The sequence below is a fragment of the Sciurus vulgaris genome (assembly GCF_902686455.1).
Source record: "Sciurus vulgaris genome assembly, chromosome: 8".
Classification (NCBI taxonomy): domain Eukaryota; kingdom Metazoa; phylum Chordata; class Mammalia; order Rodentia; family Sciuridae; genus Sciurus; species Sciurus vulgaris.
In genome coordinates, this window is record NC_136468.1 from 97,276,018 (window position 1) to 97,294,973 (window position 18,956).

At 38.7% G+C, this 18,956-nt stretch overlaps 1 protein-coding gene across 6 annotated transcripts in view; it reads right to left on the minus strand.

The window, feature by feature from the left end:
- Positions 1 to 14,555: 14,555 nt before the first annotated feature.
- Positions 14,556 to 18,956, minus strand: part of ELMO1 (engulfment and cell motility 1) — a 565,675-nt gene continuing 561,274 nt past the window's right edge. For all 6 annotated transcript variants that reach the window (XM_079151165.1, XM_079151164.1, XM_079151167.1 and 3 more), the window contains one exon: positions 14,556 to 15,924. In XM_079151165.1, coding sequence (XP_079007291.1) covers positions 15,724 to 15,924 — 201 coding nt within the window. In that variant the 3' untranslated portion in view covers positions 14,556 to 15,723. The remainder of the gene's footprint in view (positions 15,925 to 18,956) is intronic.

An 18,956-nucleotide genomic window follows, 5' to 3' on the forward strand; every position in this document is an offset into this window, starting at 1 on the left:
AAGTGGATCATTGTCAAACTGAAATTTATCCACTGAAGGTGAACAACAAGCTGTCACATAGAAAGGGCTGAAAAAAAAAAAAAAAAAGAAAACAGGACAAGAGAGAACTCAAAAGGAACATAATGTTGCCTTCAAGTATTTAAAAGTTTTATGAAGTAGAAGGATTGAGCATATATATCTATGTGACCTCTCTATGGGGTGCACATGGAATCGTTCAATAAAAACTACTAAATGGAGCAAGTGTTCTGATATTCTCGTATATATTCAGGTTATTCTGTGTTAGGAGCATTTTAATGACTATTGGACTTTTGGCACCATAATTTCCTCACTGACTTGAGGATGAACTTTTTATACTTGGTGGTAGGTCAGATTAATCACTAAAGTTCTATTACCAAGAGTCTATGAAATCTCATCATGAAAATTAAGTGAGACTCTTCATCATTGTTGGAAGGTTTGTTAAGAATCTAGGCTGGGCTATCTAAGGATGGGAATAAAGGTGCCACTGCCATAGGCTAGGGAGGGGCTGGTCAGAGAAGGGGGAGATGAGGGAAGAGGTGATGGAGATGAGGTCAGAGGTCGAGTGGAGCCAGTCCAGAGGGCCAACTGTGGGTGATAGAGCATTGGGCATAGAGAATCAGTGGAGGTAGCGACAAAACAGGAAGCGGGAATGCAATGGGCAGAGGGCAAGGTGGGAGGCCGAGTGGATAAAGGTAGTCTAGAATTGAAGCTACTGACATTGGATTTGAAAACACAAAGTGTTATTTTAAAGGCAAGGAATGCTTATTATAGAAATCTGAAACAGAATTTCAATTAGAATCAGGCAAAAACATTTCCAGAATTCCACCCAATTGGAAAAAAAATTGAAAATATCTCAGTGTATATTCTTCTAGATCCTTCTCTAGGCAAATGCAATACACACATTTATAAAAATACATGTCTATCTCATACTGTTTGATGATATATTTTTTTCAGTTGAACTCTTTCCCTTTAATGAAGCATTTCATATGATTTTGAATGTTGGTCACGTGGGTCATGGTGTAAATGGTGTCCCACAGTTTATTTAGCCTGAGGTTTTAACAATTTACTTTAAACACTCTGCTCCTTTTGTAAAACAGAATTATACACAGGGGCTTAGCATGTGAGCAGATAGAACAAACCAGAGCTGCTCTGTTTGATGAGTAGAATCGCATGTCATATTTTGAAAACTGAATATGTTACAAAGTTTTCCCCCAGAGAGATGTGACAGACAGCTCCTTATCTTTCTACCATCAGTGAACAAGCTCCTTAGCTGAAATTTTGTCTTGAGATAGTATGTGCTTTTATTCATTTATTTTTTAATTTAATTTTTTATTTGTTCTAATTAGTTGTACATGATAGTAGAATGCATTTATACATTTTGATAGATCATACATAAATGGAGTGTAATCTCTCATTTTTCTGATTATACATATTGTAGGATCACATTGGTGATGCAGCCATACATATACATGAGATAATAATGTCTGTTTCATTGTATTATCATTCCTTCCCCTGTATCCTTTCCCCTTGCTTTACTCCCCTCTATCTAATATAAAGTAACTCTATTCTTCCCTAACCCCTCCACCCCATTGGGAATTAACTTCTGAATATCAGAGAAAACATTTGGTCTTTGGTTGTTTGGGTTTGATTTCACTTAGCATCATATTTTCTAACTCCATCCGTTTACCAGCAAATGTTGGAATTTCATTCTTCTTCAAAGCTGAGTAATATTCCATCATATATATATGTGGTGTATATATATATATATATATATCACATTTTCTTTATCCATTCATCTGTTGAAGGGCATCTAGGATGGTTCCATAGTTCAGATATTATGAATTGAGGTGCTGTAAACATTGATGTGACTGTGTCACTTTTTTATATCATTCATAACCTTGTACATTTCCTTTGCTTATTGGTTATTCATGGTTCTTTGAGAATTTATTTACTATCTTATATTCACATTTCTTACAGATTGTTCTGCTTTTATTATTGATGTTTAAGACCATATCTACATTGAGAAATAATCTTTATATAGTCATTTGGCAATTTGATAGATTAAAAAGATATCTTGTTTAAATCTGCATTTCTTCAAATTTATGATGGTGAATATTTTTATATCCTGCTTAGCACTTTGTATTTCCTAATCTAAGAATTTATGTTTCATTGGCAGGTTCTCGGCCATTGTTTCTTAACTTACTGCATTTTTATTGTTCTCTTCTTCTGGAATTCTTATTAATTCTTACCTTCATGATGCCTAGCCATTTTTTTTTTTTTTTTTTTTTTTTTTTTTTTTGTGGTGCTGGGGATCAAATCCAGGGCCCTGTGCTTGCAAGGCAAGCACTTTACCAACTGAGCTATCTCCCCAGCCCACCAATTTTTTTTTTAAATCTCTAATTTCTCAGTGCTGCTTTCTTTTTTTTTTTTTTTTTTTTTTTTTTATTGTAAACAAATGGGATACATGTTGTTTCTCTGTTTGTACATGGCGTAAAGGCATACCATTTGTGTAATCATAAATTTACATAGAGCAATGTTGTTTGATTCATTCTGTTATTTTTTTCCCTTCCCCCCACCCCTCCCACCCCTCTTTACCCTCTATACAGTAGTTCCTTCCTCCATACTTGCCCCCCTCCCTAACCCTAACTCTAACCCTTCCCTCCCCCCCATTATGTGTCAACCTCCACTTATTAGCGATATCATTCCTCCTTTGGCTTTTTGAGATTGGCTTATCTCACTTAGCATGATATTCTCCAATTTCATCCATTTGCCTGCAAATGTCATAATTTTATCATTCTTTATGGCTGAGTAATATTCCATAGTATATATATACCACAGTTTCTTTATCCACTCATCAATTGAAGGGCATCTAGGTTGGTGCCACAGTCTGGCTATTGTGAATTGAGCAGCTATGAACATTGATGTGGCTGTATTTCTGTAGTATGCAGATTTTAAGTCCTTTGGGTATAGGCCAAGGAGTGGGATAGCTGGGTCAAATGGTGGTTCCATTCCAAGTTTTCTAAGGAATCTCCACACTGCTTTCCATAGCGGCTGCACTAATTTGCAGCCCCACCAGCAGTGTATGAGTGTACCTTTCTCCCCACATCCTCGCCAACACCTGTTGTTGCTCGTATTCTTGATAATCGCCATTCTAATTGGGGTGAGATGGAACCTTAGGGTGGTTTTGATTTGCATTTCTCTAATTACTAGAGATGTTGAACATTTTTCCATATGTTTGTTGATTGCTTGTAGATCTTCTTCTGTGAAGTGTCTATTCATTTCCTTAGCCCATTTGTTGACTGGACTGTTTGAATTCTTGGAGTAGAGTTTTTTGAGTTCTTTATAGATTCTGGAGATTAGTGCTCTATCTGAAGTATGATTGGCAAAGATATTCTCCCACTCTGTAGGCTCTTTCTTCGCGTTGCTGATAGTTTCCTTTGCTGAGAGAAAGCTTTTTAGTTTGAATCTATCCCAGTGGTTGATTCTAGCTTTTATTTCTTGTGCTATGGGAGTCCTGTTAAGGAAGTCTGGTCCTAGACCAACAAGATGAAGATTTGGACCTACTTTTTCTTCTATAATCTGCAGGGTCTCTGGTCTGATTCCGAGGTCCTTAATCCATTTTGAGTTTAGTTTCGTGCATGGTGAGAGATATGGGTTTAGTTTCATTCTGTTGCATATGGATTTCCAATTCTCCCAGCACCATTTGTTGAAGAGGCTATCTTTTCTCCATTGCATATTTTTGGCCCCTTTGTCTAGTATGAGAAAATTGTATTTATTTGGGTTTGTGTCCGTGTCCTCTATTCTGTACCATTGATCTACCTTTCTATTTTGGTACCAATACCATGCCGTTTTTGTTACTATTGCTTTGTAGTAGAGTTGAAGATCTGGTATTGCAATACCCCCTGTTTCACTCTTCCTGCTAAGGATTGCTTTAGCTATTCTGGGTTTCTTATTCTTCCAGATGAATTTCATAATTGCCTGCTCTATTTCTGTAAGGTACGTCATTGGGATTTTAATTGGAATTGCATTGAATTTGTATAGCACTTTAGGTAGTATGGCCATTTTGACAATATTAATTCTTCCTATCCAAGAACATGGAAGATCTTTCCATCTTCTAAGGTGTTCTTTAATTTCTTTCTTTAGTGTTGTATAGTTCTCATTGTAGAGGTCTTTCACCTCTTTTGTGAGATTGATTCCCAAGTATTTTATTTTTTTCGAGGCTATTGTGAATGGGGTAGTTTTCCTAATTTCTCTTTCTGAAGATTCATCACTTATGTATAAAAATGCGTTGGATTTATGGGCATTGATCTTGTAACCTGCTACTTTACTGAAATCACTTATGAGTTCTAAGAGTTTTCTGGTGGAATTTCCAGGTTCCTCTAAATATATAATCATGTCATCAGCGAACAGGGATAGTTTGAGTTCTTCTTTTCCAATTCGTATCCCTTTAATTTCTTTGGTTTGTCTAATTGCTCTGGCCAGAGTCTCAAGAACGATGTTGAATAGAAGTGGTGAGAGAGGGCATCCCTGCCTTGTTCCAGTTTTTAGGGGGAATGCTTTCAGTTTTTCACCATTTAGAATGATATTAGCCATGGGCTTAGCATAAATGGCCTTTACAATATTAAGGAATGTTCCCACTATCCCTATTTTTTCTAGTGTTTTGAGCATGAAGGGGTGCTGTATTTTATCAAATGCTTTTTCTGCATCTATTGAAATAATCATGTGATTCTTGACTTTAAGTCTATTAATATGGTGAATTACGTTTATTGATTTCCTGATGTTGATCCAACCTTGCATCCCTGGGATGAAACCAACTTGATCATGGTGCACTATCTTTTTAATATGTTTTTGTATGCGATTTGCTAAAATTTTGTTGAGAATTTTTGCGTCGATGTTCATTAAGGATATTGGTCTGAAATTTTCTTTCCTTGATGAGTCTCTGTCTGGTTTAGGTATCAGTGTGATATTGGCTTCATAGAATGAGTTTGGGAGGGTTCCCTCCTCTTCTATTTTATGGAATACTTTGAGAAGTATTGGAATGAGCTCTTCCTTAAAGGTTTTGTAGAACTCGGCTGAGAACCCATCTGGTCCCGGACTTTTCTTTGTTGGTAGGCTTTTGATGACTTCTTCTATTTCAGTACTTGAAATTGGTCTATTTAAATTGTTTATGTCCTCCTCATTCAGTTTAGGCAATTCATATGTCTCTAGAAACCTGTTGATGTCTTCGAAATTTTCTATTTTGTTGGAGTATAGATTTTCAAAATAGCTTCTAATTATTTTTTGTATTTCCATCCTGTCTGTAGTGATATTTCCTTGTTCATTCCGAATTTTAGTGATTTGGGTTTTCTCTCGTCTTCTCTTTGTTAGTGTGGCTAAAGGTTTATCAATTTTGTTTATTTTTTCGAAGAACCAACTATTTATTTTGTCAATTTTTTGTATTGTTTCTTTTGTTTCAATTTCATTGATTTCAGCTCTGAGTTTAACAATTTCCTGTCTTCTACTACTTTTGGTGCTGTTCTGTTCTTCTTTTTCTAAGGCTTTGAGCTGTAGTGTTAGGTTGTTTATTTGTTGAGTTTTACTTCTTTTATTAAATGCGCTCCATGAAATAAATTTCCCTCTAAGTACTGCTTTCATAGTGTCCCAGAGGTTTTGATATGATGTTTCTTTGTTCTCATTTACCTCTAAGAATTTTTTAATTTCCTTCCTAATATCTTCTGTTATCCATTCATCATATAATAGCATATTGTTTAATCTCCAGATGTTGGAATAGTTTCTGTGTTTTACTCTTTCATTTATTTCTAACTTCAATCCATTATGATCTGATAGAATACATGCTAGTTGCTTTCTTGATAGTTTACTCAGATCTAACTTTCAGCTCACTGACTCTCTCTTTAGTTGTGTTTACCCTTGTTTAACATGTCCCTGAGTCCTTTTTTCCAATAATTATATTTTATTGCTTTTGACATTTTTATTATTGGAGTTCCAATTTCTTTTAAAAAGTGTATTTATTTTGTTATGTTCATGTTTTTATTTTATTTTATTGATTCTGGGTATTTGATCTCTCTCTGATTATAGATCATTTCCATATGTTGCATTGCTTTGGATTGTAATTGTTTTAGTCAGCCTAAAAGACCCAACAAGAGCAATTAGAGAAAGAGAAGTTTATTTTGGTGCTCACGATTTCAGAGGTCTCAGTCCATACACAGGTGACTCCGTTCTTTGGGGCCTGAGGTGAGGCATAACATCATGGTGGAAGAGTGTGGCGGAGGAAAGCAGCTGGTGACATGTCACAAAGAGGAAGTAGAGATAGAGAGTGATGAGAGAGAGAGAGAGAGAACACAGAGGTCTGCTCCAGGACAAAATATATACCTCAAAGGCACACCCCCAATGACCCATCCCCTACAGCCACACCCTACCTGCCTACCTAATCCTATTGGGATTAATTCACTGTTTGGGCTAGGGCTCATAACCCAATCATTTCACCTCTAAACATTATTGCATTGTCTCCGCCATGAGTTTTTGGGAGATACCTCACATCTAAATCATAATAGTAACCAGGACTTTTTAATGGTGTTTGGTTTTTCTGTGGAAATTTCTTGTAGCCTGGCTTATAAAATCATGGGTGGTTTTTTTTTTGTTTTTTTTTTTTTGTTACCAGGAATTGAACCCAGGAGTACTTAACTACTGAACCACAACCCCAGCACTTTTTATTTTTTATTTTGAGACAACAGTCTCTCTAAGTTGCTCAGGGCCTTGCAAAGCTGCTGAGGCTGGTCTTGAACTTTCAATCCTCCTGACTTAGCCTCCTGAGTCACTGGAATTACAGGTGTGTGCCACCACACTTGGCTCTAGAATAATTGTTTCATTCACTTTTGCCAGGATATCCAGCTTTGTGCAGCCTAAGACCTCATGTTATAATAGTCTCTAAAGCATCCTAGGACATATGGAAGTGCTGTAAATTTGAACCTGTAAACAAGTCATAGGCCTAAGGTATCAAAATTTCAGGCAAGTCTTTTTTGATATAGAGCTTTCATGTTATCTTCCTATGCCAATGGAGAGATATTCTTTTTCCCCCATATAACCTACAACTAAGGCTGTAGCCTTTTAAGGATCCTGGCATTTATGGGAAGACCAGAGTTCTACCGCTTTTCCACTATGCACATGGGCTGTGTTCTCCAACCCCACACGGACATGAGAGTCCATACCTCTATCGAGACTGTGAACATGTGGAAGAGAATATAGTCTTACCTACAAGCCTATAGGTATGGATTTCAGTTCTCTCCTTATTGCTGGTACCTGTGGATTTCCTTCTCTTTAAGAAAGTTAAGGTTAAATAATTTAAAATCACTTTTATTGTATCAACATGCTTTTGCTGCATTGAAAATGATTTTTGGAAGAGGATGTTTGAGGTACTACCATGGAAGCAGAAGTCCTTTATACTTTATTTCTATTTTAGGATCTAAATATTTTCTTTGTGGTTAAATGTTGTGAACATATTCCTAAGATCCATAAAGAATGTACAGTCTTTGCATATATTAAAACATCTATTGAATCCAGTTTAATAATTTTGTTAAAATATATGTGCTATTATTTAAAATTGCTGCCTGAGGATTGATACTCATCAATTCTCTTGTACATGTGAAAGTTTTGGTTTATGTTATTTCAGGGCAATTTTATTTGGCATACAGTTGTTCTTGTTAGTCATAGTACCATGGTAAATTATATTGATGTATATAGATTTAAAAAATCTTTCTTTCCCATGCCTTTTCATCTTCAGTTTCACTTTGCTTAATATTTATTTTCCTTTCATGTCATCTCCTTTCTTCTTCACGTACTCTACCTGGACTTGATATTTGGTGGCATATCTTGCTTATTTTTTTTTTTTTTCAATCATGCTGCCTCATTTTGTTCTAGGTGTCTATCTTGTAACCAGCATTTGTCCAGATTTTGCTTTTTTAGCCCTCTGAGAAAGAATTGGTCTTATGTCTATTTCTGTAATTATATGTTAGATTTTGAAAATCCACCCTTTTCTCTTTTTATTTTTCTATATTTCATGATGATGATTAAGTCTCATCTTTTTCATTGCAGCACCCCATATACTGGTTGAATAACTCTAATCCAAAAAATTCAAAATCCAAAGTGCTCCAAAATCTGAAACTTTTTGAGGTTAACATAATGCTATAAGTAGAAAATTCCATACCTAATCTCATATGATAGGTCACAGTCAACAGATGCTTAGAGGCATCAAAAAATATTGTATAAAATTACTTTCAGGTTATATGCATAAAGTATATGTAAAACATACATGAATTTACCCAAGTTATCTCATTATGGACATGCAAATATTCTTAAGTCTGAAACTCAAAACACTTCTGGTTTTAAACATTTTTGATAAGGGTTGCTTAACCTGTGTAATAGATGTTGGCCTTCTATTTATTTTTTTATTTTGGTACTGGAGATTGAACCCTGGGGCACACTACAATTGAGCTATTCCCAGCCCTTTCTATTCTTATTATTTTTAAAAATTCTGAGACAGAGTCTTGCCGATTTGCTCAGGGGCTTATTAAGTTGCTGGGTTTGGCCTTGAACTTGCAACCTCCTACCTCAGCCTCCCGAGTGAAGCACCCTTGACATATGGTTAGCTTGGTCTCCCTGCCTCCAGTCTCACTCATCCTAACCAGTCTTCTGTGCTGCTGCTGCCAGTGTGATGGTGGTGATCTTAAAATGCAAATCTGCTTATGCCACTCACCCAAGCAAAATGCTAGTGACTCCTGGTCACATGAAGGATACACTTCCAACTTTTTGACATGTTATTCAAGGTTCTTTGCCCTGTTCTCTAAGCTCACCTCTTATTTTGCATCTCCCATACTCCTCTCTGTTTCAGTCATAGAATTCTGCTTCTGACCCCTTATGCTGTTAATTCTTCCTGAAATGTCCTTTATCAATTCATTTAGAAAGTAAGAGTTGGCCCTCAGTATCTGTGGGTTCTGCTTCTGTGAATTCAACCAACTATGGATCAAAACCACTTGAAAAAGAAATCATGTCTGTATGGAACACATGAAGATTTCTTTTCTTGTCATTATTCCCTAAACAAGACAGTATAACAACTATTCAGATAGCACTGACATTGTACTAGGTATTATAAGTGATCTAGAGATGATTGAAAATATATGGGAAGACGTGCACAGGTTATGTGAAAATACTCTGCCTTTTATATAAAAGGGACTTGATACCAAGGGACAACTGTATTTATGGAGCACCCTAAGTGCTGATATTGTGCTGAACACAGTGCGGGAGTGGTAAGAACAGCTAGATTAGTTCCTGCTCCCAGGGAACTCACAACTAGTGAGAAAGGCAGTGAAATAGTCCATCAGTTACAACGTGGGGTAAGTAGGTGGCTATGGAGGCCCTCCCTTGATTTTGATGTCCAGAAACACCTGGCAGGAAAAGGGATGACTGAATGGAGCCTCCACGGGTGAGTGGTGAGTGAGTGTGGCCACACCCACCAGCAGCCTTCTTTCCTCAGCCCCAGGGGTGTGGTTCCTGCTCATCCTGCCAAGTCAATCAGTCCTCCATCATCCAGGCAGAGCAGCGACCTTGTGCTCTGTGTGCCAAGCCTTTGTACACTGTGGTCCTTTTAGCCCTGCATTGCATGTATCTGTCTCCAGTTCCTTGAAGGGAGAGCCCATTTCTTATTATTTTTGTGTTCTGGGCACTGTGTCTAGTGCATAGTGAGTGCTCAATGAACATCCTATTCTTGTCTGATCATTGTTCTCCTGTGTCCCCTGTTCTCTCTGTGCTCAGTACCTGTCTTCTAGCCCTGGCGACACCCATACATTTCTGAACCTCTTTCTCCACCCAATCCTTTCAGACTTCTCTTCTAATTTTTGATTCTTTAATCAGTTGGTCCCTAAATTCACTCTAGGATTCAAATGTCTCCTTCTCAGTTGCCTTTAAAAAAATTTTTTTTAATCCCTCAAAGGGCTGAAGGGTAACATCTTTCATTCTGCAAAGTAGAACAAATAGCACCTTCTGAGAGACAACTAATGAAGGAGGTAAGTGCTTTCAATAGCTTACCTTCTTCATCATTGGGTGCCTGAGAAAGAATAATTTCTTATGAGGGAATGAAACATTTTTGAAAAACTAAGAGCTACATATCCCAATTTACTTCCCTATTTACATGGACTTCCAGGAAGCCCAGATTTAGGTTTAACACTCAAGTGTTGCAACTATCTTTATGTCATGTTTCTTGAGGAATTATGGAATTATTTCCCTCCTTCATCTGAGTGTGTGCTTGTTATTTTTCTGAAAAAAAATTTAAAAAGCACTTAACTTGATGTGCTTATTTTACATATATACCATCAGAAAATATGTAGTTACATTAAAAGAAAGATTTAGGGTATAATTATACATTCATATGGGATTATGCCACATACTTCCCTCCTGAATGTGTATTTAAATTGTGGTTTTACTACATTACCTCAAATCCTTAGTTCAAGAAACATGTTATAATTCTTAATTTTTCCATTCTTCCACTCCCTCTCTTAATTTTCTTCCTCATAAAACAGGCTGAATGGGTCGAAATATCTCGTTTAGTTCAACTGTGCTAAAATCCTATGCTTAAACCACCCTGGGTAACAAAAGAAAGGCAGGGAAGGGAGGGGACTCACTTTCTGAACACTGACAGTTTCCAGGCACACCATTTACAACTCCCTCAAGTAATGAGAATTCCATTTCATAAATGAAATAAGAGGCTCACAGTGGTTAAATGACTTGCCCCAGATCTTATTTTTCTGTTTGGAGGAATCCAGCAAATGCTTACTACCTCATTATCTGATTTCATTATCGTTTCCTAAAATCTCCTGTTCCTCCTCTCTTCCAGAATTTAGGTAACAGCTCTGTTATCTCATTCTGCTTACTCACCCATTCCAGAAGCTCTGGTGCCATCTGCATTCTTCTCTCCTCTATCCCCTGCTTAATTAGGTTTCTGCTTCCAGCACATTCTGCTTTTTTAATAACTTTATCCTCCTTCCTATTTCCATTGCTGATACCAAAGTCTGGGCCCAAATGGTTCTGATTTGGGACTATTTCAATAATCTCTTTGCTAATATCATTGCTTCCAATTTTCTCCTTCTCTAATCTTTGCCCCACATGGCTGTTTTGTGATATTGCTGGATGGCAAATTTGACATCACGCCTCTTAATGCACTCTCCTTTCCCCTAAAATAAAAGTCTCTTGCCAACTGGCCTGATCTGTGCCTTCTTCCTTTGAGGTATCATCACCCTTTGTTCTTGCCTATGCATCCTACAACAGCTACACAGAATGGTTCAAGATTCTTGAGTGGCTGCAGGAAGCTCCAAGCTCTGTTTGTACTCTCTGCTCTGCTTGGAAGGTTCATCTCTTGGATGGAAAACATCTCCTTTTCAAGACCTCACTGGATGCTCTACTCCTCTCACTTTCCCCTTACCCCACTTTTGAAAGTGGGGGTCACCACCTCCTTTCCTCTGCTCTTCCTCTAATGTACTTATATAATACCATCTACCATGCTAGGCTGCAATGTTTTAGTTTGATATTTGAGTAAATGACAATGCTATTTCATCAATTTTACAAAATTATGTTCTTGTTGTACTCCTAATAGCTGAATTTTAAGCATGCTTTTTATTATGGATATTTTGTTTCCTTAAAGGTTTATGTTAATCGTAAAATATTTTTATAACTAAAACAAACTAGGTGAGACATATGCATGTCACAGGGGCACCAACTGCTTCACTCGTCATTAGTGCAGGTAGGCAGAACATGCTTGAGTTGCTCATTGGAAGATGGTTTGGAATGGACTTGCAAGGAGATCGAAGAAACATTCAACTTTGTGCTTTTTCTTTTGCAGCGACCATTAGCTTTTCCTGCCTGTTATGGTTTGGATATGAGGTGTCCCCCACCCCCTGCAAAGCTCCTATGTTAATGCAGGAATATCCAGAGATGAAATGATTAAATTATGAGAGCTGTAACCTAATTAGTTCATCTTAATTTGCTGGACTGGCTGGGTGGTAACGGTAGGTAGGTGGGCTGTGGCCAGAGGAGGTGGGTCACTGGGGCGTGCCCTGGAAGATTGCTCTTCCCTGTGACCCCTTCCTGTGTCTTCTCTGATTCCTGGCTGCCATGAATGGAGCTCCTTTACCAGGCCTTTCCACCATGATGTTCTGAGTCACCTTGGGCCCAGAGCAATGGATTCTGCCAACCATGGACTCCACCTCTGGAACCATGAGCCAAAATAAATTTTCTCTCCTCTAAGTTGTTCTTATTGCTTATTTTGGTCACACTGACAAAGAGCTGACTAACACACTGCCCTTAAAAGTAGTCACAGGGGTTGAAAGGCCCAATTATTTATCCTTTCTCCTGTGAGTTCTGAACAAGAGTAAGATAAGAAGTAAAATATGAGCAGATTCAAATGAAATGATCAGTTTTGTTTTTAGGTAAAGCTGAGTTGGAGAACATGACTTAGGCTTAATGACAAAGTCAGGTTTCCTGTTTCACTTCTGCCCTGGATGTGGCTGATTTGCTGAGGCTTAGAGAAGTGTGGGAAGCAAGAGCTCAACTTGGGGAGCTGGGCTCACTGCATGCAGAAAAAGCCTTGGGTGCCTCAGGACAGAAGTTCATGTGTCCAAACATGGGCAGCAATCCTTCACCTCCTTGCCACAAAATGAAGGAATACCGAACAATGATCACACACTTTTAAGATCTCACCAGTCTAAGGAAATGTAGGAGAGTGATTTCTTTAACAGGTATATTCCCAAAGGAGACATAATCAGCACCTACACTCCCATATTTATTGCAGCACTAATCACAATAACCAGGATATGGAATTAACTTAAAAGTCCATCAACAAATGAATAGGTAAAGAAAATGTGTCTTATATACACAATGCAATACTATACAGTCATGAAAGGGTGAGATCTGTCACTTGCAGCAACATAGATGGAACAGGAGGACATAAAGTGAAATAAATCAAGCATACAAGGACAAACACCATATGACCTCACTCATGTAGAATCTAAAAAAATTGATCTCATTGATGTTGAGAGTAGAAGAGTGGCTACCAGAGATTGGGGAGAGTGCAGGAAGGATGGAGAGAATTTGGTCAATGGGTACTATGTTACAATTAGGCAGGAAGAATAAGTTCTGGCATTCTATGGCATAAGGTGAATATAGTTAGCAACAATGCATTGACTATCTCAAGATAGCTAGAAGAGAGGAATTTTAATATAATGTAATGTAATGATTACATGAAGAAATAATAAAAGCTTAAGGCAATGGATATTCTAATTATCCTGGTTTGTTACCTATTGTATACATTAATCAAAACATCACACGGTATCTCATATGTGTGCAATTATGTGGCAGTCAAAAAAAAAAAAAAAGAAAAGAAGAAGTCCTGAAAGTGTTCATTTTTATTAATGAACCAAAGAAGGAATACTAGAAGACCAGGAGAGAGGGGGCAATTCTTCCCATACAGGTTAGACCATTCTCTTAAACCCAGAGTCGGATATTTCGGTCCAGGGAATTCTCCTTTTCCTGAATGGGTTCTTGTACTCCTTAAGTAAAAAAAAAAAATGTCATGACTCTGTGTGTTTTTGCCTGTTGTTTATTTTATCATGATGCTGGCTGGGTAGAGCAATGATGTTTTCAACATCAAGGACATGTATGTTAACAACATAGAAGTTTAATGATAGAACAGTTGGTGACTTGATACTCAGGTGTGAATGCTCTGATGGGAAGAAAGGCTCTGTTGGAATGACTAGCAATTATAAGGGACTCGTTCCTGCAATTTCTGGAGTGCTCTGGACCATGTCATCTCAACCCAGGTCAGTCTGTAATCGTACATCCTGATGGCGGTGAAGAACGCTCACCTGGATGCACCTAAGAGCTTGTGCTGGGAGCTCAGTGGCTCGTGCTGCCCACGCTGAGTGCTGCATGCTTGGACCCTTGGGTCATCCCTTTCAGCTCATGGAGTCTATGATCCAGATGATGCTTCTAGTGGAACTAAACTAAGACGATACTAGGCTGTGCTCTGACCTGTAATTTATTAATTCAGTTAGATCTTAATTCTGACTTATTTCCAGTCTGTGGGTTTATATTCTTTTTCATTGCTAAATGTGTTCCCTAAAAGTTGGGATTTGTTTAATTTCACCAGTTCTAAAAGTTATAATGGTAAAAGAAAAAAAATCAATTGAGAAAGTTATAGTCAGGAGGCAACAATGAAAAATGAGTAGATCATATTTTTACACAGCGAGTCTCTTTTTCTAGGTGAGTTAAGATGATCTTCTTAGAAGTAACATCCTTTACAGAAGCTCAGAGTCTACAATGGCCTAGCAGTGGAAGAGGGTTGATCCTTTAGACCAGTGCTTCCCAAACTAATATGCACACAAATCACTGACTCAGTAGGGTGGGGTGGGGTCTCAGGATTTGCGTTTCTAAGAAGCTCCCAGATGGTGCCAATGACTGAGGAGACAGAACCCAAGTTATCAAATCAAAACACCAGCTCCCAACTCATCATGATTAATTTTATTCCACAGCATGTTTAAGGGAATGTTATTCTTAGGAAGATGTTTGGGATTAAAATAATTAAAAAAAAACTGGAAAGTACACACATTTATGTATCTCTTCTTTTCATTAAATATATATCTGTTTGGCAAAAAATGTTAGACTCTTTTGTACAAAAACAAAGCAAAAAAAAAAAAACTTGCAAATTGTAAATACCTGTAATAATTACAACGATGTAAACTTGGATGTCTGACAGCTTGACCATCCCGTGGAAAACCTGTGTTGCAGCAGGTCCTCCAGGAGAAGGTAACACCAAACCCTCGGATAGTGACAGCCCGTCATAGAGGCATTTAGGTTTAGTCTATTAGAGATGGAGTGTGACTACTGATTTCATTTGTGCTTTCAGCTAAGAGGCTGGGAGCATGTGTGGAAATGAGGAAGGCAGGTCTGGGCTGGGGCAGGGAGAGGAAGCCCAAGACTAGGAGACGCGGTGGGCAGCGGGAGGCTGGTCACGGTCACAGTGCAGATGCGGAGTAGGCGTGGGCTCTGTGGACTGTTTGGGAGACCCAGTACTGGCGAGGACTACTATGAGGCTACTGCTGCTGCTCTTGGGACCAAATAGGACCAGGGCAAGGCCAAGTCAGGAAAGGGGGAGAGAGATCCCACAGCAGATCTCAACTCAAATGAACCTGGTGACATAAGCTGACCCTTGAGAGAAAGGAAAGGAAGGCATGGTGTTTATCTTCTGATCAGTAGCTGGGCCATTTCTTCCAGGCACAGTCCATGGGGTATTCATTTCTTGTGGTCTGGGGCAAATTTGAGGGCAGTCTGGGGCTGCTGGCTTTCCTACTCAAGGAAGGAAGGACTGGCCTGCCATGGGGTAGGATGGAAGTGCCAGGTGGCTCTCTTGCTAGCAGTGGTTTTTGCTATTGTCCCACCAGTGAACTGCAGCGATGGGAAGTGATCTAAAGCAGTGAGTCCAGAAACAGATCCAAGGAGGTGGAAGGGGCCAAAACCTGTTAGGGTTAGAGGTGACGCCAAAGGAAGGATGATCTGCAGCTTCCCTTTACCAATAGATGATTCCAAAGCGCGAGTATGTTTTCATTCCTCTCTCCTGTTAAGCTAGATTTTTCAGTTTGGGAGGGGTCGTGTCTGAGCCCAGCCACTTCAGTTACAGTCATAGACGAAGTCATAGTTGCTGGGCTCCTTGGGGATTGGTGGAGGCGCATCAGGGATCTGGATGTTTTCCAGGTCCAGGAGGCGGAGCTTAATTTCCATGCTGAGCAGAGTATCCAGGTCATTCCGGGTCAGGTCGCTCATCATGTCTTTCCCAAGCAGCGCATTCAGACCATCCGTCCAGATACAGTACTGGAAGGAAAAGGAGGCAAGGGTGATCACTACTGTTGGCAATTACAAGAGTAGTAAAGCCAGCTAAGATCTAGTGAATACTCGACATTGCTAGTCTCTGCACTAAGAGCTTTGCCACTCCTGCCATTTAATATTAAATACCTCTCTATACATTTGACACTTCTGTTATCATCTGTTTTACAAGTTAGAGAATTGGGACAGAGGAATTAGGTAAAGGGGTAGTAGGTGGAATGGGTGGGATTGGAACTCAGGCAATGTGACTCTAGAGGCTTTGCTCTTCCATGCAGGAAGATCTCCCTGGGTAGCAGCTGAGGGTTTGTGTTCTCCATGACTGTGCAGCATAGTATTGCTTACAACCCGCCAGTGAGTTCCTGGCTTTGAGGTATGGTGGGATATATTCCAGCACTCCTGGACTCAGCATCATGCCAAGCTTGCTTCTTTCTTAACTCCAAACATAGTTTCTAGTCCAGTAGCTAATGTCTTCCTGTCATAATTCTTAGCAGGCACAATGCCAGCTCCATTCCACTCTACAAAGATGGTCTTACCTGTGTTTCTCAGCAAAAGGGCTAGGAAACAGCCTTCAGCTGCCCAATGTCACATTGGCTGCCCAATGTGGCCAAAATGGCTAAAATTATTGGGTGATCTCAATGGGAGGTGGGAAAGAGGATATCTGGAAAAGGAGTCAACTTCTATTACCAGCATCTCAGAAAACTGCGTAAGTTGTCCCTGGTCCTACATAAGGTTCTACAGTAGCATTTGCTCTGCTTCCTGCTAGACTGGTCTTCCTTCTACCATATGCTCTAATTCAGTCCTTTACAAGCTTTACTGGGTCAAGTTACATTTCCAGATCCTGATTAGTCTATCCTTTGATAGTGGCTACCTGGGCTATAGCCCAGAATATTCAAGCAGATCTCAACATAGCACTAAAAGACTGCAAGCGTTATATAAATCTTGTCACTGTGATGGGATGGAAATCTGCCATGATGCATGCCACTGACATCACATTTTAGGCTGAAGTGCACCCCCTGTCTGAGGAGTGCAGCAGTGAACTGTTGGGCTTTGGTTCTGTCAGGGCTGTGTGATCTCAGCCAAAACATTTAACCCATCTAAACATAGGTTTAGTGCTAAGGGATTTCTGGAAGCATTAGTGTCCTCATGAATACCTCAGCCAGATTCCAAACATGTCTAACCATCTGTTTCCTCACAAATAACCTTGATAGAAATAGATACCTAGTTTCTACCCTGAAGATCCTGATATTGTTGGTCTGAGGTGAGAAAACTTTATCTGTAAAAGCTTCCTAGATCATTCTGATGAATATTCAGGTATGGGTACCACCAAATGCCATGTTCTCAAAGGTCACTACCAGCTCTGACACTGTTTCATGGGGAATCTCCAAGTCCTGGGGATTACTGCTCCTATATACAACTTTGTCAGCCCTGGCTAGATTCCTGGTACAAATTAACCCAGAGGAACATTTTTTTGAGAAGCAACCTACAAAGAACATTTTATTAAAAATGATGTTGACCAATAAATTAAAAATCCTGCAATACTTATTTTGAGTTGGACCTATTAGTATCAACTCATGATATATTTTATATCAAAAAATCATAACTCCTAGTTTTGTCCCCCAAAAGACCTAAAGATAATGACCAAGTGTTAATAATTTCCAGGTTCTTCTAGCTACCATTTCCTATTAAAAGTAACCAAGGGTCTGGAGAGAAAAGGCAAGAAAGATGAACCTGGTGTATCTTGTCATAGCAGAATATTATAGCAGAACATTATAAAAAATATAAGGTCATGTCATTAGGATCTATAAGCCAACTTGATGGTGTACCTACTTGCCCCAGATAGAATAATTTGAGTGCTAACAATGGTAATAATTGCAACATATTGAGACACAGACATGTTTAAATCCATGACTTCATAATGATACTCAGACAACAAATACACCTCATTGGTCCTAAGACATACTTATTATTTTGGAAAATGGTGGTGAGAATCAAGTATTTGTCCTGCCTATCATATATTTTATGTAACTTTAGGGAAACCAAAGAGTTGATGAGGCCAGTTTCACTTTCTATATCCCACTAATAAATGAAAATGGAATGACAGGATTTAGATATCAACCTTTTGCAATCTCTGGTGGATTCAAGGATCTGGACAGTGACCATCAGTGGTTGCTAACATTTAAAAAAAGAAAGGCAAGAAGTAAAAAATGTTACCTCTGCTGTTTAAAAATTGAGCCTGACTTTGGTTAGTCTTCTAATCACCAATTTATAGGAAATATTAGGAAGAGATTGATATGTGAAATGATATTGCAGGCTATGGAGAGCAGAACAATATCTGCCTTTTGAAGATGTTCATATCCTATTTCCTGGACCCAGTGAAAATGTTAGGTTATGTGGCACAGGGAATGAAGGTAATTACATGGATCCTCAAAAGTGAGAGAGAGGGGAGAGGCAGAGGGAGATCTGACTACAGAAGTGCAGGCTGATTTGATGAGAAGGCTCAAGGCGCCATTGCCCCAGATGGATGGATGCCAAGGAATGCAAGAGGAATCTAGAAGTAAAAAGGAACTTGGATTCTCCCCTGAGTCTGGGAATGCAACCTGTGCCATTGTGGTAGCTCAGGCACATCCAACTTTCAACCTTCAGAATTCCAAGATAATAAATTTGTGTTGTTTAATACCAACAATCTGTGGTAGTGATACAGTATCAACAGTAACAATAGATGGAATTATAATCAGCACAATCTTAGACTATTGACAACATTTTGAGAGTAATGACCTGGTATCTTCAATAAGTGCTTGCAAGGAATAAAGAAGCACATGCACATTATTGTGAAAGAAGGAGAAACAAAGAGAGGGACCTAAATATTCAGAAAGACCTAAAATTTGGCAACCAATTGCAGTGTATGCATCTGAGTTAGATTCTCATTTGAACAAAGTGTAAAAAAAAAAAAAAATGCAACTGTGGCAATCTGAGAATTGACTGTGCATGATGATATTAAAAATTACCATATGAGTAATTTA